Below are 23111 nucleotides of genomic sequence, written 5' to 3' on the forward strand. Positions count from 1 at the left end.
GGTGATATGCTAAAATATTTTGGCAAGAATGTAACAAGATAGATTGAAAAAATACTGTATTTACAAATTGTTTAAATAGGAATAACGGGTGGACCCATTGCAACAATAAGATGTACAAGACGTTATGTCAAAAAACGAACTTTACAACTTTGGGGGGTGGAGGACAGGGGAGAGGGGAAGGGATGGGAAGGGGAAACAAAGGAAGAGGTAACAATGCTTGATAAGAAATGTACTCATTACCTTGCCCATGTAATTCTAACCCTTCTGTAGGGTATTTTCACAATTAAAAAAAAATGATGCTTATCAAAATGAACTCCAAGAAATGGAAATAAATAAGTACCCCTGACAGCCCCCCCCCAAAAAAATAGTGTATTTCATAACTACCTAAATAGTCTGCCCTTTGGGCCATTGCTTTCTCAAAACCATAAAGAACTCTTTCCAAAGCAAAACCGTATCGATCATCTATTTAAAATTCTTTCAAATTTGCCACTATGAAAGGGCCAAATCCACAGCTCAGAGCATGACTTTCCTCCATCCCAGAGCTCTTCTAGCCTCCTATCTTGCTACCCATCCTCTTCAACAAGCTCCACTCAGGAGGACACTCAATAGCATCTGGGCCACATGCTATCCCTTCCATCTCAAATGTCCTACTCAACCCAGGCTCCAAGTTCCTTTTCTGCTAAAAGGTTCCCAGAGTGAGTCCCCTAAGGAAGAAAGATTAAGGCCAGGGTCCTTAGATCAAATGATTACTATTCTTATCATCATGAGAAATAATCAATACCCTGCCAAACATGAGGCCCTTCAAATATGAGGGTAAAAGTAGGTTCTTCTAAGTCCAGTACTGACTTATAATTTGTAATTGTTTGAAAATCTAATTTTTTTTTCCGTAGGTCTTGGGGCTCAAACTCTGGGCTTGGACACTGTCCTTGCGCTCTTTAGCTCAAGGCAAGCGTTCTACCGCTTGCGCCACTGCACCACTTCCGGTTTTCTAGTGGTTTATTGGAGGTAAGAGTCTCACGGACTTTCCTGCCCCACCTGGCTTTGAACAGTGATCCTCAGATCTCAGTCTCCTGAGTAGTTAGGATTACTGGTGTGAGCCACTGGCGCCCACCTTAAAATATAATTCTTTAAATTATAAACAAAAATGAGCCAGGTGCCGCTGGTGGTTCACACCTGTACTCCTGACTAACTACTTGGTAAGCTGAGAATGAGAAGACTGTGGTTTCAGGTCTGTCCAGAAAGAAAAGTTCACAAGACCCCCTTCTCCATCCATGGCAGAGTAAAGTGGCATGTGCCTACTATCCCAAACCATGAGGGAAACTGAGATAAGAAAGAGCTTGGTGTCATCCTAGCCCAGGCAGAAAAGTCCATGAGACCCCCCGTCTCTATGAAAAGGAAGCTGCATTTGGCGCATGCCTGTGGTCTCCACCAATAACAGAAACTTGAAAACAGGTGGATCGCGGCCTAAGTGCAAATCTTGAAAGGAAGCAAATAATCAGTAAATAAAATAACCAGTTAACTAAAAATCCAAAAGGAGCTGGCAGAATAGCTCCGCAGTATCATGTCAGATTAGAAAAAGGGTGTTGAAGAAATATACTGGCATCAAGGCATTCAGAATATACTATTCAGTGAATCAAGCACATCACATAACCATATGGGCAGTGTGAACTCATTAATAAACAGCAATGATATCCATTTTTTAAAAACAATGTGAAAGATGTATATACAAAAATGTTTAACAGGGGTAGGAAAGTAAGTAATCGGGCTTTTACATTGTTCCCAGATTCTCTGATTGTTTTTTCTCCTTCCATAAACATATCATTAGAAATACTTAGAAGTGACTCTAAAAGAGTCATCTGCCTTACGCTCACTCCCAGAGTCTTTAGCATCTCCACTGGGGTCATTTCCCTAAGAGTTTCTTTCCCAGAGTAATATCCCACCTGTCTGGAACCTCACCATACACCCAGAGACAACGTCCTTCTACACTTCCAAGCCACTTCAATTCTGGCGCCATCAAAGGGAACACAGGGATCAGCACGCGATCGGACTCTGATCCCGACTAAGCCAGTGCCTGGGTTCCCGCACCGAATTCAAGCCCAGCCCTCCACGTCCACCACGCCCGGTCACTCACCTCGCCCGAGGGCGGAGCCCCCCGCCGGACCTCCTCGTAGGCGCCCACGTGCTCCCAGGTGGCCAGGAAGGCGTGGGTCGGGGCGAAGGCGGCCGCCGAGCGCGGGAAGCCTCGGCGCACGTAGCGGGCAGCCAGGCTCAGCACCGCCGGGGAGGTGTCCTGGCGGTACAGGACGCGGCCCCGGCCGTGGCTGGTGTCGATGTCAGCCAGGAAGGGGGCGATGGCCGGAAAGTCCGTAGGGAAATCGTCGTCCACGTATTGGGTCTCCCTGGGGAAGTCCTGGGTGGAGATGATGCCATTGGTGCCCACCTGGGAGACGAGAAGGGCGGAAACGGTGTGGCCCTTCGAGGGCTGCTCGGATCGTGCGCCCACCACCCCGTCCCCCCACCCATCACCTTGTCCCGCACCCCGCGGTCGCCGCACCACCCGGTCCCCCACCACTCCGTCCCCCCACCCATCACCTTGTCCCGCACCCCGCGGTCCCCGCACCACCCGGTCCCCCACCACCCTGGCCCGCAGGGAGGGTAAGGGAACCGCTCAGCACTCCCGTCTGCTAGGAGTCAGATTCAGGACAACCTCCAGGAGAGTCCACCACCAGCCGGGTGCCATCAGTCGGAGCAGACCGTCTATCCGGTGGCTCCTAGCCCCACCCCGCAGTCCACGTCTCCGGGGAGAGCGCCCGTGGATGGCGGGGCAGCCCGGCCTCCGCGCGACCCCTCTCCTTCTTTCCTGTCTGAGATGCCCGCGCAGCCGAGCTCGGCCCTCGGAGTCCCCTCCCCACACACACCCCAGCCCAGCCGGGGTCCCGCCGCCGACCCGCCCCGAAGCCGCGCTCCCGGGAAGGCCGGGGCAGGACCCTCCGCCGCGGGGCGCGGGGCGCACGCGTAGACGCCAGCCCCGGGGGGGAAGCGGCGGCGGCGGCGGCGGCACCCGCGCCGCGGGATGCCCGCGAAGGGCGCTGCACTCACGTAGAGGTGGCCGAACCGGGCGTCGTAGAAGCGCAGGGGCGCGGCCAGCCTCACCGCCGCGGAGCTTTCGTCGTCGCCTTCCTGCAGCAGCTGGTCTCCCCGAGACTCCCCGTAGGGGAAGAGCTCTTCGGGGTGCAGCGCCCAGCCCCGCGACAGCAGCGAGAACAGCAGCAGCAGCGACGGCCACAGCAGCGATGGCTGCCCTACCCTCCGGTCCCCCCACATGCTCGCTCGGCCCGCGGCGGTCCTGCTGCAGAGCGCACTCCCAGCCCGGCCCCGCCAGCCCCTCTCAGCCTCCGAGCCTTCCAACCTGGGTCTCCGCGGGTGCCCAGGCCGGGGGGGGGGGGGGCGGGACGGTGGGCCCGCCCTGCGCGCTGATTGGCTGCAGCCCTCGACCAGAGACCAATCAGAGGCTCTGAGAAAGTTCGCCAGCGGCCACCGCATCTGGTTCTAGTTAAAAGCTCCTAGCAGCGGTGGGGGCTTGGCCTGGGTTAAAAAAAAAAAACCTGGTTGAGTCTCCTCTCCCCCCCCCCCCACCCAGGACAGTCCCGCCCCTGGGACCTAATGTCCTGCGGAGACTGGGGGCGGCCGCACCGCCGGAGGGACCCCGGGTGCAGCGCGTGCAGCTGCAGGCTGCAGCGGGGCGGGATGGTGAGGTTGGACCCGGAGGTTTGGGGTCACGGACGCCCCTCTTCCTTGAGGACAGGCCCTAGGGGAGAGAATCCCTGGGGCCTGGCGGCTGCTTCACCCCACTCAGTAACCTCCTGCGGAGGAGCTCAGCCCTGGGGGCCTGACTGTGCCCTCTGGCCGGGCGGGACGCCGAGGACGGGCGGGTCCCCCTGGATCAGACCGAGCTGTCCACACTCTCCCCTGGAACGACCGCGGAGCCGACTGTGGGGATTTGCTCGGTGTGGGCACACCAGGCTGAAATGAACCAGGCATGGGGTGGGGGGACTAATGCCTGCAGCCCCAGAAGCTACCCTCGCAGGCGACCGCCAGTTGGTAATCTGAGCTGCTCAGTAGGGCTGCACTGGAAACCGCCCAGCCCAGAAAGCGTCTGAGCGGGTGTGGGGGAACCCCTTGGCACCATAAACATCCCCTCTGCAAAGCCTCAGGAGCCCAACGAGGTTTTATTACTGTTTTACTATCAAATACTTGAAATTACCCACAGTCTGTTTTCCCTCTTACCCCACCCCACCCCCCCCATGGAATCCTTAGAAACAAAAGTATTTTTAAAGAAAGAAAGAAGCAACACCTTGGAAATGCCCTAAGGGACTCTCTCAAAAGACAGATTTCTCTTCAAGGGTATTTATTTGAGCTAACTCATCCCTGACTACACGTCTACAGGCGCAGATACTTAAAGACCTTAAAGAAATCAGACTGTGCGACAGAGTCAACACAAAAGTGGTTTGTAAAATTTGTCCCAAGAAGTTTGCTTCCTAGGATTATAGAGTTGTGTATTTTATATATATATACATATACATATATATATGTATGTATGCTTGCTTGCACACATTTTTCTCATTTCCCCTCCTGGGGCTAGGTATTTTCAGTTTAATGAGGATGAAATGAAGATACTGGTGACTTGTCCAAGGTCACCTTCAATTATTCCAAGATCAAATTCCTTCACTGACACCCCCCCACCTCAAAGTTTTTCCTAATCTCTCAATCAGCATAGTAATAATAGCTAACCATGATTGGTGGTACTGAGCTATAAATTAGTAAGACAAATGGACTCCTCGTTGGTCTCCACACCCCTTATGCTATTTTGTATTAGCCCTGCCCCAAGAGTGTGGCAATAGTAAGGGGAGCTCATTTCAATGAAGTGGTCCTGTAAGATTGTGCCTTCAGCAACTAGCTTATAGTTTACCAAAATACCAGGAAGCTGAAACACGTGGAGGGGTGGGGGGTGCCGGAGAGGGGAGCATTTAAGGAGGAAAAAAAGATGAGAGAGGCAGGAGCGATAGTAGAAGAGAAATGATGGGTAAATATAGTCATCATTGAAAGGATCCTTCACTTCCACCCCAGGGGACTACCCGAATTCAAGCAGGCACAGGAGAAGGATTATTATAAGGTTTGTTAGAGGAGCCCTATTTCCCTAAAGAGGGAGCACATGGCATCCATCCCTATCCAGGTAGCAGGAGGGGGGGAAGGGAGGAAGTGAGGTAGGGGTGTGCTCAGGTGGGCTGCCTGGAGAGAGGGAGTGGCCAGATGTATGGAGAAAACTCAATGGCCTGGAGGAGCTCAGATATGGGTGGAGCTGAGGGCCAAAGGTAGGCATAATGCTAACAATCATATTCAATATCAATATGTGAAAATGGAACCAGGTAACTTGAGAGAATGGGTTAGGAGAAATGGGGGAGAATGACGGAAGGGGTGAGACGGATCAACATGCATTGTACTCACTAATTGACATGTATATGTATAATTGACATGTATAACTACCTAAAGATAACTTAAAAATTAGTATAAACTTAAAAAAAAAAAAGATTGTGCCTTCAGTCTTGCTCTCCTTGACTTTGATGAACCCAGCTATTACAAAGAATGGAGGGCAGCCTCTGGCCAACAGCCAACAAGGAACCGAGTTCTGCCAACAGTGCTGTAAGTGAGCTTGGCAGCAGATCCTTCCCTAACAGAGTCTAGAGGACACCAGAGCTCTGGCTGACTCTGATCTAAGCCTCGTGAGAGAGCCTGAAGCAGAGGACCCAAATAAGCTAGGTCCGGATTCCTGGCCCACAAACTGTGAGAATTAATAAATGCATGTTGTTTTAAGCCATTATGTTTGGGAATAATTTGTCATGCAGCAATAGATAAGTGAAACAGCTTGGCATTGTGGTAAGGAAACTAAAGCTTGGAGAGGTGTTCTGTTGGCTTTTTTTAATCAGTTACTGTCACATGGCTGGTGTTGCAGAGCTGAGATTTCATTGCTGCAGGGCTACTTTATTTTGCAAATAGCTATAGCCTAAACTCTCTAGCTTCTTTCTTGCCATGACTACCCTCAGCTGAGACTTCAATGGAAATGGAAATGAACTGTGGCTCAAGTGGTAGAACACTAGCCTTGAGTGAAAAAGCCAAGGTGAGTGCATAAAGCCCAGAGTTTGAGTCCCTGTGCTGTTACACCCACAAAAAATATATAAGGCCTCAATTGGACATCCTAACTTACACACTAGTCCTTTTACCTACAATGAAAAGCCCAAGTAAGATCCAGGCACTGGTGGCTCATGCCTGTAAGCCTAGCTACTCAGAGGGATGAGATCTGAGGATTGCAGTCTGAAGCCAGTACCAACAGGAAAGTTCAAGAAACTCATCTCCAATTAACCATCCAAAAAAAAAAGCTGAAGCTCAAGTGGCAGAGCACTAGCTTTAAACAAAAAACCCTCAGAAACAGCGCCCAGACCCTTTAGTTCAAGCCCAGGACTGGCACCAAAAAAAAAAAAAAAAAAAAAGAGTTAGAACTCAAGGCCTGAGTTGAAGCCCTAGTACTAGCACATAAATACATACATACATATATACATACGTTTAAAAAATGTTTGTTGAATGAATGAAGGCAAGCCAGTCTGAGATAAGGACCCACATTTGCTGGCTCAAAATCTGCCTTTCTTTCCCTTAAAACTTCTTTTCATCTAACCTGACCTGACTCTTGTAGTACTTTTTGCCAGATTCCTTAGCAACTCATCTATGACTGCTGTCCGATTTTCATGGTTGTCCTTTTCATTCCTTCATCCATACATTCAAACAGCTATTTCCTGCAAATTTACCATGAAAAGCACAACTCTGCAAGAAACGAAGGAGGGCAAGACCCGGCCTTTGACCATAATCTCATGATCTGGTTGGGGAAACAAAACATAAACATGAAAAAAAAAAAAAAAGCCAGGCCACAATACAGCATGCCTTTAACAGCAAAACAGGTAAAAGTGTCCTTTGAACCAAAAGGATGTCGCTAGTTTTGAATCAGATACTAACAATCTGAGTACAATGAAATGGGCCCAGTAGAGAAGAACTTCAAATGAGAGATCTTGTTTCCCTGCATAAAGTGGCTGAATTCTTCTTGAAATATGAGGCTTTGGACAGCTGTGCTTAAGCAGACATTCCTTTGGGCTTTTATTCTAATATTATTTTTAAATGACTCCATGGACCTAGAAGAGTGGTTTGGCCTTTAGAATGTCACTTTGTGACTTGAGGAAAAGAAAAAAAAATCTGTCAAAGCTATTTCATTGGTCAAAGTAAATACTGAAGAAATACTTCTCTTGTATCCACAGCTCCCTTTGCAAGAGCAGAATTTCCATAACCTTCTAGACTGACTGAAGTGGCAACAGCCACAGGACTTCTGTAGAAGATTTTAGCCCTCTTGGGTTATATCTTCACAGTAGACTGAACATTGCTTGAGAAGCACAATTATTTTGTTCAAGATTTTCCATCCCAAGCCAGGGATGGTACCAGATGCCTTGCCAATTGGTCTCAAAAGAGTCTCTACGAGTTCTATTTTTTGTGATTGTATTTTTTTCTGTAAATACCAAGACCTCAAGAATGATAATACTTCCTGTTATTTTAATCAAGAGAATAAAGGCACATTTGCCCCACAGCATGGCAAATAGAGGTAGGCATTCAAGAACAAGTTCTATGTATAGCTCTGACTAGTGTATGTACATGTTTGTGTTGGAGGTGGGCTTAGCAGAAAACATCCTGGTTCTTAGTGCACACAAGGATTCTTTGCATAACTTTATTATCCATTAAATTCCAGGATGGGTGTGCCAGCATGTGGAAAAAATAGAGTTGGGAAAAATTAGCATGTCTTCCCAGACTCAAGTTTAAAGGAAGTTAACTTAGGGCTAAGCAATACTATGGAGAAAGTATTTGAGCTGAAATGCACAATACGCAACGAGTTAAGCTTACAGGTTATTGGCTATGACTCACTGAAGATGCCACTTTGCCATATTTTCTGGTATGGAGAGTATGGATGCTTTCTTCTTGATTTCAGAAAACTCATATTGTTCAGGTAAAGTGTTCAATGAGCCCAGGAAGGCAGGCTTCTCTCTCAATGCTGGCAGATGAACTAACACTGGTTAAAGCCAATGGTGAGCCAGGCACTGGTAGCTCACGCCTGTAATCCTAACTATTCAGGAGGCTGAGATCTGAGGATCACGGTTCAAAGCCAGTCCAGGCAGGAAAGTCCGTGAGACTCATCTCCAATAAATCACTAGAAAAACAGAAGTGGTGCTGTGGTTCAAGTGGTAGAGTGGTAGCCCTGAGCTGAAGAGCTGAGGGACAGCGCCCAGGCCCAGAGTTCAAGTCCCACGACCGATTAAAAAAAAAAATGGTGATTACAATAAGCACCCCTTATCTCAGATGCTTGAACCTGGGTCATATAGAACCCTATTTATAATATGATTTTCATATTTGTGTGTCCATTTATAAATTTACCATAGTAAAAAATTTAACAAAACACAACAATGATAACAAAATGCTTTAATAAGGGTATTTTAAAACCAGGCTAGGAAAGTGGCTGAGGGTAGAGTGCTTGCCTTGCATGCATGAGGCCCTGGGTTCGATTCCTCAGCACCACATAAACAGAAAAAGCCAGAAGTGGTGCTGTGACTCAAGTGGTAGAGTGCTAGCCTTGAGCTAAAGAGCTGAGGGACAGTGCCCAGGCCCAGAGTTCAGGACCCATGACCGACCAAAAAGAAAAAAAAAAGAGTAATTTAAAACCTACAAATTATTTATTTCTGCAGTTGACCATAGGTAACAGAAACTGTGGCTAGGGAGAAACTATGTATGCCTCTTTCCTCTTTCCTGTACCTTCAGCTCTTCTTTCTCTATTGGCCATTTTCCCTCTGCTTCTAAATACTATTGAGTCCTACCCCCTTTAAAAAAAAAAAAAAGGAGGTGGGCAGAGTAGTTCATTTTTGTAATCCCAGATACTCAAGAGGCAGAGATGAAGTGGAGCCATAGCTCAAGTGGTAGAGTACTAGCCTTGAGAAAAAAAAGCTAAGCAAGAGTAAGAAACCTGGAGTTCAAGCCCTAATATTGGCACCAAAAAGAAAAAAAGGCAAAAATCTAGAGGATTGCCATTCCAAATCAGTCTGAACAAAAATTATTGTCTGAGAGACTCTCACCTCAACCAATAAAAATACTGGGTGTGGTGGAATATGCCTGTCATTCAGCTACACAAAAAGTATAAAGGGAAGATTGTAGTCCAGGCTGGCCCAGACATAAACTTGAGACTCTATATCAAAAATAAGTAAAAATAAGTGAGCTGGTGGCTCATACCTGTAATCCTAGCTACTCAGGAGGCTGAGTTACAATTCCAAGCTTGCTTGGGCAAGAAAGCCCGTGAGACTCTTATTTCCAATTAACTACCACCCCACCCCACTCCACAAAAAGGAAAAGGAAAGAAAAAAAAAAGCTGCAGGTGGAGTTGTGGCTCAAATAGTAGAGCTCTATCCTTGAGCAAAATAAATCAGACACAGCACCCAGGTCCTGAGTTCAAGGCCCAGCACTGGCACAAAAGAAAGAGGTGAGAATTTGGTAGAACCCGGCCTGGCAAATTCTAGGTTTTACTTCAAATCTCAATACCACCAAACCAAAACAAATTAAAAAAAGAAAAAGATCTCTGCTTCCTTTTTGTCTAGTTTAATTTCTCTTGCTTCCAAAAACCTCCACGGAAGAGGAATTCATGTTTGTTGCCTGCCCTCCTTCACCGTGCCTCAAAAAGGCCAAAGTGGTCTGTGAAATCATATGACTAAACCCTATAGGCACACTTTTTAGTCTTTATGTTTTTAGACCTTTATGGTATTGCCTCCATTTCTAGGAACTTTCTACTCCCTCCACTTCTCTGGCCGTTTCTTTATAATGGATTCATTCTCTGGCCACCACTGTCTAAAAAAAATGGTGTGACCACGGTCAAAAGAGGGAAAAGCATTACTTTTCTCTCTCCACACATATCTGAGTGTGTTGACTTTTTCAGTGGCTTTTCATTCACCAACATTCAATGACTCTCAAATATATCCCCAGCCCTGAGCCTTCTCATGAAGGCCCGTTTTGGGGCACCCCTGAGATTACATCTGACACCCCATCTAGGAGAGCTACATTTACTACTCAGAATTTCCCAGTTTTCAGCATCTGAAAACAGCCACTCTTACTTTGTTACCATTAGCCTGCCCCAGTCTTCATCCTCTCTCCCTAGAGAGCTGTTGTGGCAGAAATAATTGCTTAGTACATCCAATGCTTATTCCAAACTCTTCTTTGGGCTATACCTATTTTAAAATTACTACCTGGTAAGTCCTGAGGTCACAGGTGGCTGTCTGCTGTAATCCAGAATGTCCATTGGTTTCTGGAAGACCTTTTACATTGATGATAAAAATAACAGTCTCGCTGGGAAGGTGGCTTGGTGGTAGAGTGCTTGCCTCACATAGCATGAGGCCGTGGGTTCAATTCCTCAGTACCACATAAGCAGAAAAAGCCAGAAGTGCTCTGTGGCTCAAGTGGTAGAGTGCTAGCCTTGAGCTGAAGAGCTGAGGGACAGTGCCCAGGCCCAGAGTTCGGCCCCATGACTGACAAAAAACAAAACAAAACAACAACAACAAAAAGTCTATTGCCTTAAACATAGACTTCTTATGTGGAGCAAATATAGCTGTCTTCTGACTGTGAAATATTCATCATGAATACAAAAGTGTAGCAAACAAAACAACAGAAGAATTAATTCAGTTAGTAACTGCCTGTCACTGAACCTTTTGTTATGGGAGAAAGCAAACCCCTACTTTGCACCAGTTTCCAACCCTACCCAGTATTATCTTTCCCTAAATCCTTTCTCTACATCTAAAAAAAAAATCTGACCATGCCTGGCACTCATGACTCATACCTATAATCCTAGCTACTCAGGAAGCTGAGATCTGCCAATCATGGTTGGAAGCCAGCTCAGGCAAGAAAAGTCTGTGAGACTCTTTTCCCCAATAAAAAATATCCAGAAATGGATCTGTGACTCAAACGGTAGAGTGCTAGCTTTGAGCCAAAATGCTCAATGACTGTGTCCTGGCCTTGAGCTCAAGCCCCAGAACTGGCACAAAACGCATCTGACCACCATACCACATCCCTGCCTTTACCATTCCTGATTCCCCACCCCCTACCTTTGGAGAAAGCTAACTGTCCTTCAGGAAGGCCCTCTATGGTTTGGCTTCTGTCTGTTATCTCCTGTTCTCTCCTGCCTTACATCCACAGAAATGTTGAACTGTTTCTAGTTCCCCATCCACAGGAACAGCTGGGGTGGGGTGTGCCTCTGTGGAAGCTGCTCCTGGCCTGGTTCATACTTCCTATTTTCTAATGATCACTCATTCCTTCTAGCATTCCATCCGGAAATCAAATCACACAAGCAGCCTCTCTCTGCAGTGGCTTCTGGAGAGAGCTTGTGGTCTGTACAAACCAAGCATTCAGACACACCCTGTCACCTAAAATACTGAAAAGGTCTCTAGTTATGTCTGTCACTTCTAGGAGTTAACGGGGCCAATGGGATAGGTTTCATATGATGGTACACCCAAGGCTGTCCCTTAGCTTTTTTTCACTCAAGACTGGCACTCTGTCACTTGAGCCACAGCTCCACTTTTGGCTCTTTGGTGGTTAATTAGAGATAAAGAATCTCATAGATTTTCCTGCCTGGGCTGGCTTCCGACCACAATCCTCAGATCTCTGCCTCCTGGGTAGCAAGTATTACAGGCCTAAGCCACCAGCACCTGACTGTCTTGTTTGAAAGGATCCGTCACATCCATCCCAGGGGACCACGCAGAGGCAGGCAGGCACAGGAGAAAGATTAGTACAAGGTTTATTAGAGGAACCATATTTCCCCCAGAGAGGGAGTGCAGGGCACCCTCCACTATCTAGGTAACAGCAGGATCTGGGAGTAGGAAGTGAGGTTAGGTGGGAGCTCATGGGTCTGGGTGGAGAGAAGGAGGGGCCCGCTGTATGGCGGGAACTCCAGGGCTGGGAGGAGTCAGGTCTGGGTGGAGCTGAGGACCAAAGGTGGGCATAATGCTTACATTATTATTTTTCTTATACCTTCATACCTACTCAGTATCTGCAATTCAGTTTCTTACTACAAGCCTAAGCAACAGGGAAAGGCCATAGAGATGTATTCTTTGATGGTCCATGTAGGAACTAGTCACTGGGGATAAGACTCTTTCTAACTCTGTCATGTGGACCAAGCATCGTACTTGGTACAGAGAGCTAATCAGTAAGCCCTTGTTGAATTAAATTTAAAAAAAGAATGCTATAAAAACCCTTTGTAACTCCCACATATTTTCCTAAATAATCCACTCCCTGATTCTCTACATATTTGTTACATTCTGGATTGATACTGAAAATGTGATATTAAAGGGCACGGCTTTTCTGTTAGCAGATGAGATCCTTTTACTGTTAATGATTTTGAAGATGTTACTACTCAAGGCATAATTAGAATAGTACAAGCCAGTAGCTTGTACAAGTACCAGTAGCTCTCGTCCATAGTCCTAGCTACTCAGGAGACTGAGATCTGAAGATCTAGAGCAGAAAAGTCTATGAGACTCTTACTTCCAATTAACCTACAGAAGCTGGAAGTGGAACTATGGCTCAACTGGTAGAGCACCAGCCTTGAGCAGAAAAAGCCAACCAAGAACACAAGGTCTGATTTCAAGCCTCAGGACTAGCACACACACACACACAATAAGACTAGGGCAGAAAAGCCAGTGTGGCTTGCTCCCCTCTTATATATAACTCATTCTACAACAAAACAGGTTCTAGCCAGAGTCTTTACCAAGACTTCTCTCCCCACCCAGACTCTAAGTTCCTCAAAGTTGTACTTTGTACTTCCTCTAAGACTTCTACTGCTACCTAATAACAATGTCGAGTAAATAAGGGCTAGTCAACTTCTAATGCATTGGGGTGATTGCCAGAGAGTGACCTTAGCGCATGCTGTCCGATTGGGTCACAAGAGAGGCCATGTTTCCAGTGGCTGTTGTCCTTGGCTTTGCCTGTAATTCTTTCTCAGACATACCATGCTTCTTACCAAATCAAATCACCTCATTTCTATTGCATGTGACCTGCTGGCTACTGTCACTTCCTTTAGACATCGGTGCATGAGTCAGAATAATTCTCATAAAGCCAATCATAATAATAACAACCTTTACTCACACATTTAAAATGTGCTGAACTCTGGCGAAGGATCATCTTATTTTATCCATGCAATGAACACATGTAGTTTTCAGATTAAGAATCTGAGTGGAAGATGGGCACTAGTGGCTGACACTTGTAATCCTAGCTACTCAGGAGGCTGAGATCTGAGGATCTCCATTCAAAGCCAGCCCAGGCAGGAAAGTGCTGAGACTCTTATCTCTAATTAACCCCCAGAAAACCAGAAGTGACACTGTAGCTTAAAGTATTAGAGTGCTAGCCTTGAGCACAAAAGCTCAGGAACAGTATGACTGAGGGGGAGAAAAAGCTAGAAGGAAAGCTGTGGCTCAGTAGCTTTGAGCAAAAGAAGCTCAGGGAAAGTACAGAGGCCCAGAGGAGAAGGAGGAGGAGAAGGAGAAGGAGAAGAGGAAGAGGAAGAGGAAGAAGAAGAAGAAGAAGAAGAAGAAGAAGAAGAAGAAGAAGAAGAAGAAGAAGAAGAAGAAGAAGAAGAAGAAGAAGAAGAAGAAGAAGAAGAAGAAGAAGAAGAAGAAGAAGAAGAAGAAGAAGAAGAAGGAGGAGAAGGAGAAGGAGAAGGAGAAGGAGAAGGAGAAGGAGAAGGAGAAGGAGAAGAAGAGGAAGAAGGAGAAGAAGGAGAAGAAGAAGAAGAGGAGGAGGAGGAGGAGGAGGAGGAGGAGGAGGAGGAGGAGGAGGAGGAGGAGGAGGAGGAGGAGGAGGAAGAGGAGGAAGAGGAGGAAGAGGAGGAAGAAGCTGCTGTAAGGTATGAACAGGGACACCTCCCTCCCTCTTGGCTAAGTTTCCGCCCAGTATCTGTTACCTAGGTAACTGGCAGACCTGGAAGCTGTCACCTTCCCCTCCTGCTAGGTCACATCCTGGGCCACCTCTGGTCACATGCCTCCCATTTAACCTTAGGCGGGTCCGTCCAGAACCTGAGGTCACATCCAGATCCAGTGTGGCCACACTTTTCCCCCACCTGGCCACACCTCTTCCTGTCCCTGGCCTAGATAAGTCCTGGCCCAGGAGTGGGTTTCCCCCCCTCACCTTTCCTTTTTCAGCCTTGCCTCTCCACCATGCATGGTGGGGGCAGCAGTTTGGTAAATAAACTTTTTTTTCCTGCCTGAGTAGCATGTGGTGTTCTCTTCATTGGCTACCTAATGAAACCTACCTATTTAATATACCTTACAGCTGCCAAATGCAGTGGCTTATGCTTGTAACCCTAGTTAACCTGGGAAGTTGAGATCAGGTGAATTGCTGTTTAAGGTTAGCTTGTACAAAGAGTTCTTGAGACCCTCAACCAACTTAAAAAAATAAAAAACAAACATCTGGGTGAAGAATAAATAGGAAGATCACAAGAAAAGAAAATGAGACCCCCATATCAAAATTAACCAAAACAACTGAAGAAATTATGAATAGAAGGGACATACCTGAACATAATAAAGGCAATCTATGACAAACCTACAGCCAATACACATAGGAAAAAACTGAAATATTTCTCCTCTATATTCACTTTCCCTATACTTATTCAATACAGTACAAGAATCCCTATCCAGAGCAATAAGACAGGGGAAAGAAAAAAACATGGATTCAAATAGGAAAAGAAGAAATCATATTATCTCTATTTATAGATGATAGGGTTCATACTTAACAAACTCCATCCAAAAAAATCTTCTAGTATTGATAAATATCATTGGAAAGATAGCAGAATACAAAAGCAATACTCAAAAATCTGTCACTTTTCTATGTACCAACAACGAACAGACCAAGAAAGCTATCAGGAGAACACTCTCATTCACAATAGCCTCAGAAACAAAATATCTAGATATTAACTTAACCAAGGAAATGAGAACCCTTCACAATGAAAATTAGAAAACCTTGAAGAAACTGGAGAAGACATCAAAAGATGGAAAGACTTTCTATGTAATGGATTGCCAGAATTAATATCACGAAAATGGCCATACTGCCAAAGTAATGTACAAATTCAGTGCAATACCCATCAATATCCCAGTGCCATTCTTCACAGAAGTCAATCCAAGAGTTTGTATACAGGCATAGAAGACCACAACTATCAAAAGCAATTTAAGTAAAATGAGTACTATCAAGAGGTATGACAATATTAGTCTTCAAATTGTACTACCCAGCCATAGTAACAAAAACAGTTTGGTACTCACACAAAATCAGACATGAAGACCAATGGAACAATATAGGAAATGCAAGGGTAAAACTACACACCTATAGCCAAATAATTTTTGACAAAGGAGCCAAGAACATACAATAGAGAAAATTCAGCTTCTTCAACAAACAATGCTGGGAAAACGGGGTATCTACTGGCTGAAGACTGAAACTGGACCTCTATCTCTCACCTTAGACAAAAAACAAAAACAAAAAACCAAAAAAACCAACTCCAGTTGGCTCAAAGAGCTCAACATAAGATCTGAAACTTTAAATCTGCTATAGGAAAACTTTAGGTGCAGGTAAATTTTTTTCTGACTAAAACTCCAGATACCAGAGGAAGGGAGCAAGAATAAATAAATAATGCCTATATCAAATTAAAGAGTTTCTACACAAAAGAAACAGTTACAAGTTTTCAAGACACACTCATGGAATGGAAAAAAAAACTTTGCTAGCTATTCAACAGGTAAATCATTAATATCCAGAATATGCAAATCACTTTTTATTTATTTATTTATTTTTAATTAATTAATTAATTATTTATTTTTGGCCAGTCTTGGGCTTGAACTCTGGGGCTGGGCGCTGTCCCTCAGCTCTTCACCTCAAGGCTAGTGCTCTACCACTTGAGCCACAGAGCCATTTCCGGCTTTTTCTGCTTATGTGGTGCTAAGGGATTGAACCCAGGGCCTCATGCATGCAAGGCAAGCGCTCTACCACTGAGCCACCTTCCCAGCCCACAAATCACTTTTTAAAATGAACTAAATAAATGAATAACAAGAATACAGATAATTCACTAATAAATGAGTACAGGAACTGAACAGGCAGTTCTCCCAAGAAATACAAAGGTCTAATAAATTCATGAAGGAATGTCCAACATCCTTAGCCACAAAGAAAATGCAAATCAAAACCACACTAAAGCTGGGCTCTGGTGGCTCATGCCTGTAATCCTAGCTACTCAGAAGGTGAGATCTGAGGATCATGGTTCAAAGCCAGCCCAGGCAGAAAAGTCCATTAGATTCTTTTTTTTTTTTTTGGTCAGTCGTGAAGCTTGAACTCTGGCCTAGGTTCTGTTTCTGCGCTCTTCAGCTCAAGGCAAGCACTCTACCACTTGAGCCACAGCGCCACTTCCGGTTTTCTAGTGGTTTATTGGAGATAAGAGTCTCATGGACTTTCCTGCCCCGGCTGGCTTCGATCAGAGATCATCAGATCTCAGCCTCTGGAGTAGCTAGGATTACAGGCGTGAGCCACTGGTGCCCAGCTCTATGAGATTCTTATCTCCAATTAACCACCAGAAACCTGGAAGTGGCACAATGGCTCAAGTGATAGAGCGCTGGCTTTGAGCTGAAGAGCAAAGGGACAATACCTAGGCTCAGAGTTCAAGCCCCATGATGGACAAAAACTAAAACAAAACAAAAAGAAAACCACACTAAGATTCCGTCTCACCTCAGTTAGAATGGCAGCCAACAAGAAAACAAACAACAACAAAGGCTTGTGAGCATATGGGGGGTAAAGAACCCTCCCACATTGTCTGTGGGATGTAAGTTAGTCCAACCACTATGGAAGCCAATATGAAGGTTCCTCTAAAGACTGAAAATAGACCCTCCTTTTAACTCCACCATACCACTATTGGGCATATATCCGAAGGAGAGTTAATTAATGCACAAGAAAGACAGCTGTATATCTATGTTTATTGCAGCACAGTCCATAGTAGCCAAATGATGGAACTAGCCAAAGTACCCAAAATCAGATTAATGCATAAAGATGATGTGGTAGCACTACCACAAAAAAAGAAAAAAAAAAATTAGTGGAGAGGGGCTGGGAAGGTGGCTCAGTGGTTGCCTTGCATGCATGAGGCCCTGAATTCGATTCCTCAGCACCACATAAGCAAAAAGAAAAAAAGCCGGAAGTGGCACTATGGCTCAAGTGGTAAAGAGCTAGCCTTGAGCTGAAGAGCTGAGGGACAGCGCCCAGGCCCAGAGTTCAGGCCCCATGACCAGACCCAAAAAAACCAAAACAAAACAAAAACTTAGTGGAGAAAGTAACTTGATCAAGAAGGTAGAAGGCCAGCCAAAGAATGTAGAAATTTGAATTCAAACCCAGGAAGTCTGACTCTAGCAACCTTTAACCACCTAATTCTGGAGCTTGCTCATTATCATGGTTATAGCCACTTTACCTTGCTCATTATCATGGTTATAGCCTGCACCTCTCATTCTACCATACTAATCAAAGAATTGGTGCTACTATTCCTAATTGTTTATAAGGCTGGAATTGTATTATTTTTATTCAACACCATCTTCTGAATGCTTAGAGAATTACAAATGCGTAAACCTTGTTTCCTCTACAGAAAACATAACACTACACTGTTAAAAGCTTTGCAACCTAGATTTGATAACTATGACTTATTGATTATTTATTATTCAATAGACCCAGAAATACATTTGAAATCTTTACCACAACCTACAAAATAAGACAAATGAGAGTCTAAGAGCTTAAGAGGCTTACTAAGTCTACCAGAGCTGGTAGTAGCTGAATTAGGAGCTGACAGGCCCCAAGGAGCCATGTTGCACACAAAAAACAGATGTGTTTTATTAAGCTTGTTTAGGAACCTGCTTCATAACCCATCTCGAATGATGGTGAAGTCCAGAATGGAAAACTCCCCCAAGAACGAAAATCAGACATTAGAGCAAAAATTAACAACAAATGAGAGAGAGAGAGAGAGAGAGAGAGAGAGACAGACAGACAGACAGACAGACAGACAGACAGACAGACAGAGACAGAGAGACAGAGAGACAGAGAGACAGAGAGACAGAGAACTGTGAACCATATCCAATTTCCCCATCTTTAATTACAAGTCCTCCAAAGTGCAATGTCCTCATGAGATACTCAAGCTCCATGCTTCTCCTTCCTCAAATATTATTGCCAAGACTAGCCTGGAGAGAGCAAGATCTCACCTTCATGTTGGGAGGGGACCATGTCCCAAAGCTATTCTTTTTTACTACCATGGAAATTCTACCAGAGAAAGATGCCCTGTTTGTCTCAGAGGATGCATTCCTACCTGCTAAAGTCAAATGGGAAGAACCCCTCCATCCTCCATGCTGGTTGCAAGGGTTTTATCACTAAAACACCATAGCAGACCTCAGAAACAGCTGTGTTCTCAAAAGTAACTGTGCTCCAGCATTACCAGGCTCACCTGTGAAATTTTTAAAATCCAAAGCCCAGACCACACCCCAAACCAATTAAATCAGAATCTCTGGATTCAGACTCAAATGTCAGGAGATTTTAAAATTCTGCAGATGGTTCAAAGTAGTGAAAGCAAACCAGCAATGTCCTATAGATACCTCTTTAATTACACTTGGAGACACCATAACACCACACACATCACTTGGTGGCAGGCGCAAAAGCCAACAGTTTAAGCCAGAGCTCATTTCATTTTGCAGAAGTACTTCAATCAGATGTCAGTTCTTAAGTCATTTCTCTGAACATCAAACTTGTGACTTATGAACATTGCTGTCTATTACAGGATTATCTCACCAAATATGCAAGTTGGACATGGTTATTTGACCTTGCATTTTCTTTCTCATTATTGTTCATACTTGACAAACACCACAGATCATAAATTCATGGAGATTAATACTGTGTGTGTGCACATGCACCAGTAGTGGGCTTAGGTGCAATCCCTGAGGTTTTATTTTTGTTTTTGTTTTTGTCGGTGATAGGACTTGAACTCTGGGCCTGGGTGCTATCCCTGAGCTCATCAGCTCAAGGCTAGCATTCTATCACTTGAGCCACAGTGCCACTTTCACTTTTCTGATGGTTTATTGGAGATAAGAGTTTCATGGCCTTTCCTTCCCAGGCTGGCTTTGAACCATGATCCTCAGATCTCAGCCTCCTGAGTAGCTAGGATTACAGGAATGAGCTACGGGCCCCTGGCTCCCTGGGTTTTTTCACCCAAAGTTGCATTCTTTCACTTAAGCCATAGCCCCACTTCTGGTTTTTTGGTATTTAATTAGAGATAAGAGTCTCATGGAGGGCTGGGAAGGTAGCTCAGCGGTAGAGTGCATGCCTTGCAAGCATGAGGCCCTGGGTTCGATTCCTCAGCACCACATAAACAGAAAAAGCCGGAAGTGGCGCTGTGGCTCCAGTGGTAGAGCGCTAGCCTTGAGCTGACGAGCTGAGGGACAGCATCCAGGCCTAGAGTTCAGGCCCCATTACCGGCAAAAAAAAAAAAAAAAAAAAAAGAGTCTCATGGACTTTCTGCCCAGTTTGGGTTTGAATCTTGATCTTCAGATCTCAGTGTGAGCCATCAATGCATGGTTAATATCAAGATTTTACTTACTGTTCTTACCAGTCCCTGGGTGATACCTGACACATGATACATGTTGAATACATTCAATCAAATGAATGAAGTTCATAGACTTGCTTCCTACTGTTTCTTGGCTGCTTCTCATTCTCACTTTCATTCAGGATGAGTTGTGAGCATCTCTCCCATCACCGTAACACATCACTGTCCTTTGCTAGGCCAATCCATCCCCTCCTTAGATTCACATGCTCCAGTCTAGCCAAGTTACACTCCAACAGCATCTAACTCTGCTGCTAATTAAGCACTGTACAATGCCTCAGTACACCCCTTCCTTGCTCAAGAGCATCCCTTGACCCAGCATTCAGGATGAGTGCATGAGATCATTCTACGTCTGCTTCTAATAACTGTACAGCACGAGAGATGAGGGCTCAGAGGCCAAATTACGAAGAAGGAATGAAGGACAGGGTCAGTACAGGGACAAATGGCCTGCACAACTCTCAAGTTGTAGAATCAAAGGAGACTGTATGAGAAAGCCAGATAAAATGGTAAAGCATGGCAGATGGGAGACATGTTATTTGTCAGTAATGGATGTTCATGAAGATAACCCAGAGCCATTAAAACAGGCAAAGCATTTCAGTGTGTCAGAAAACAGCTGTTTCATATTAGAAAGACTTCTGTTGAAGATACTGCCTCATAAAAACCCTCACACTTGTAGAAGACTTTGTGGTTTACAATGCATGGTTTTATATGCATTATCTCATGTATCTCGTGTGTGTGTGTGTGTGTGTGTGTGTGTGTGTGTGTGTGTGTGTGCATGTGCCAGCACTGGGGCTTGAACTCAGGTCCTGGATGCTATTCTTACCTTTTTTGCTCAAGGCTGGTCTTCTGTCACTTCAACCACAGCTCCTCTTCTGACTTTTTGGTAGTTAATCAGAGATAATCTCACAGACTTCCCTACTCAGGATGGCTTCAAATCACCATCCTCAGATCTCAGCCTCCTGAGTAGCTAAGATTACAGGTATGAGCCATGAATAGCCTGGCTATCATTCCAACATTTTTCAGAGATAAGTGTTAGTATCTCCATGGAAAGTTTTGGTGACGTGCTTAAAGTCACCCAGCTGGTAACAGTACTGGATATAATTTGCGGGAGGGGGGGGGAGGGGGGGAAATCTTGTTTGTTTATGGACACTCTTGTTATCTTGAATTAAAATCTGGATTTGAGCCGGGCGCTGGTGGCTCACGCCTGTAATCCTAGCTACTCAGGAGGCTGAGATCTGAGGATCGAGGTTCAAAGCCAGCCCGGGCAGGAGAGACCGTGAGACTCCTATCTCCAATAAACCACCAGAAAACCGGAAGTAGCGCTGTAGCTCAAGTGGTAGAGCGCTCGCCTTGAGCTGAAGAGCTGAAGGACAGCCCCCAGGCCCAGAGTTCAAGCCCCACGACCGACAAAAAAAAAAAAAAATCTGGATTTGATTAGTCATTCTACAATGGCTGCCCTCTTCTCTCCACCACCATCCAGGGCCCTCTCTGTCTAGTTCTGAAATGATCAGAAATAGTAGAACTTTTTTTTTTTTTTTTTTTGGGTCCGGTCGTGGGGCCTGAACTCTGAGCCTGGGCGCTGTCCCTCAGCTCTTCAGCTCAAGGATAGCACTCTACCCTTGAGCCACAGCGCCACTTCCGGCTTTTTTTTTCTTTTTTTTTTGCTTATGTGGTGCTGAGGAATCGAACCCAGGGCTTCGAGCATGCAAGGCAAGTGCTCTACCACTGAGCCACCTTCCCAGCCCCAACATCCATCCTTTCTAAGTTGTCTTTTAAGACAGTGGTATCTTTGTCTCCCCTTGCCACTTATTCAACTTTTATTCTGTGTGTTGAATGAAACCATCATCTTGACGAATGGCTAAGGATGTTGAACAATTCCTTGAGCTCCCTTATGGAATTGGTCTAATTAGGATTCATATTTTCCCTCTTTCTCTTAGATTTGTAGCCTTTTAGAACGGAAAGAAGGCTGTGAAGTTTGTGATCTAACCTTTCATTTTAGAGTAACAAAACTGACTCAGAAAGTCAGTCACTCATTCAAGCATCATGTCCTTATTGTGAGACAACTGCAGAGATTAACTTTACACAAATAAGAAGGAACAGAAGCATGTTCTCCCGTTTCCACACCAGTGATCAGGAAACCAAACTCACAGTCATTTCTGCTTGACGTTAAGCCAGGGATTACCAGAGATGAGAAGGAAGAAGAGCTGCTTCTGTTGGTAAGCATGGGAAGTGAGGCACACAGGCTCTCACCACAGAGCAAAGGGTCAGTGAGGCCCTCAGGCTCAGCTTTCTGCATATGATCTCTCTTCAAGACCAGAGGAAGGACTATGTAGAATCCTTGTCACATGACCTGGCAGTGGGAGCACTAACTTGATGGTTGGGGTTTAATAGATTTTTCTCCAAGCCCTGTGGTAGCTAGAGTAACAGTAACAGAGCCTAGGCACCGGTGGCTCATACCTGTAATCCTAGCTACTCTGGATTGTACCAAGGATTGTAGTTCAAAGCCTGCCCAAGCAGAAAACTCCATGAGACTCTTATTTCCAGCTTACCACCAAAAAGCTGGAAGTAAAAGCACGGTTCAACTGGTAGAGTGCCAGCTTTGAGTGAAAAAGATAAGGGACACCACCCAGGCCCTGAGTTCATGCCCATCCTCGTGTGTGCTGTTCTATATGAAGTGATCTTTGAATTGAGAACATCTATTGCGCCCTAACCATTTCTTAGATAATGCTATTTTATTTTGTTTATTTATTGTTTGTTTGTTTATTTTGCCAGTTCTGGTACTTGAACTCAGGGCCTGGTTACTGTCCCTGAGCTGCTTTTGTTCAAAGCTAGCACTTTATCACTTGAGCCACAGTGCTACTTCTGGCTTTTTCTGTTTATATGGTACCGAGGAGTTGAATGCAAGTCTTCATACATGCTAAGCAAAGCACTCTACCACTAAACCACATCCCCAGCCCCAATAATGCTAAAGATGTATTTACACAGAGCAATCTCTTTCTGCCTCTTCTCTTTACAAACCCAAATTTGTCAGGCCTGAATCATTATTAAGCCATGTGAATAATACAAGCCTCTTATGTTAGGGTTGATCTGGCAAATTGACATGACAATAAAAATTCAACTTTCTAGCCTCAGGCTTAGCAGATTCAGTTGTGTCTTTGGCTTTTTTGTTTGTTTGTTTTTTTCCTCCTTTTCTGCTCTTAGTTTTGTTTTCTTTCTAATGTCCTTCCATACTGGACAAACTTGAAAGAAAAACAGAACTGGAAACACTGCTTTTATTTGACCCAATACTACTATGCTAACTGCTAATGAGATTATCTTGGCTACCCAACTGAAAATTACATTTGTGTTTGGG

The 23111-nt window shown here is 45.0% G+C and overlaps 1 protein-coding gene across 1 annotated transcript in view; it reads right to left on the bottom strand.

Annotated features, from left to right (window-relative positions):
- The window catches only part of Nid2 (nidogen 2), a 72730-nt gene extending 69356 nt beyond the window's left edge, over positions 1-3374 (bottom strand). The window contains exons 1-2 of the mRNA XM_070028221.1: positions 3100-3374; positions 2132-2440 (exon numbers count right to left, since the gene is read on the bottom strand). Of these exons, the coding sequence (XP_069884322.1) occupies positions 2132-2440; positions 3100-3324 (534 nt within the window). The 5' untranslated portion in view covers positions 3325-3374. The remainder of the gene's footprint in view (positions 1-2131; positions 2441-3099) is intronic.
- Positions 3375-23111: the final 19737 nt, after the last annotated feature.

Source organism: Dipodomys merriami, unplaced genomic scaffold (assembly GCF_024711535.1).
Source record: "Dipodomys merriami isolate MVZ:Mamm:240054 unplaced genomic scaffold, mDipMer1.0.p SCAF_1, whole genome shotgun sequence".
Taxonomy (NCBI): domain Eukaryota; kingdom Metazoa; phylum Chordata; class Mammalia; order Rodentia; family Heteromyidae; genus Dipodomys; species Dipodomys merriami.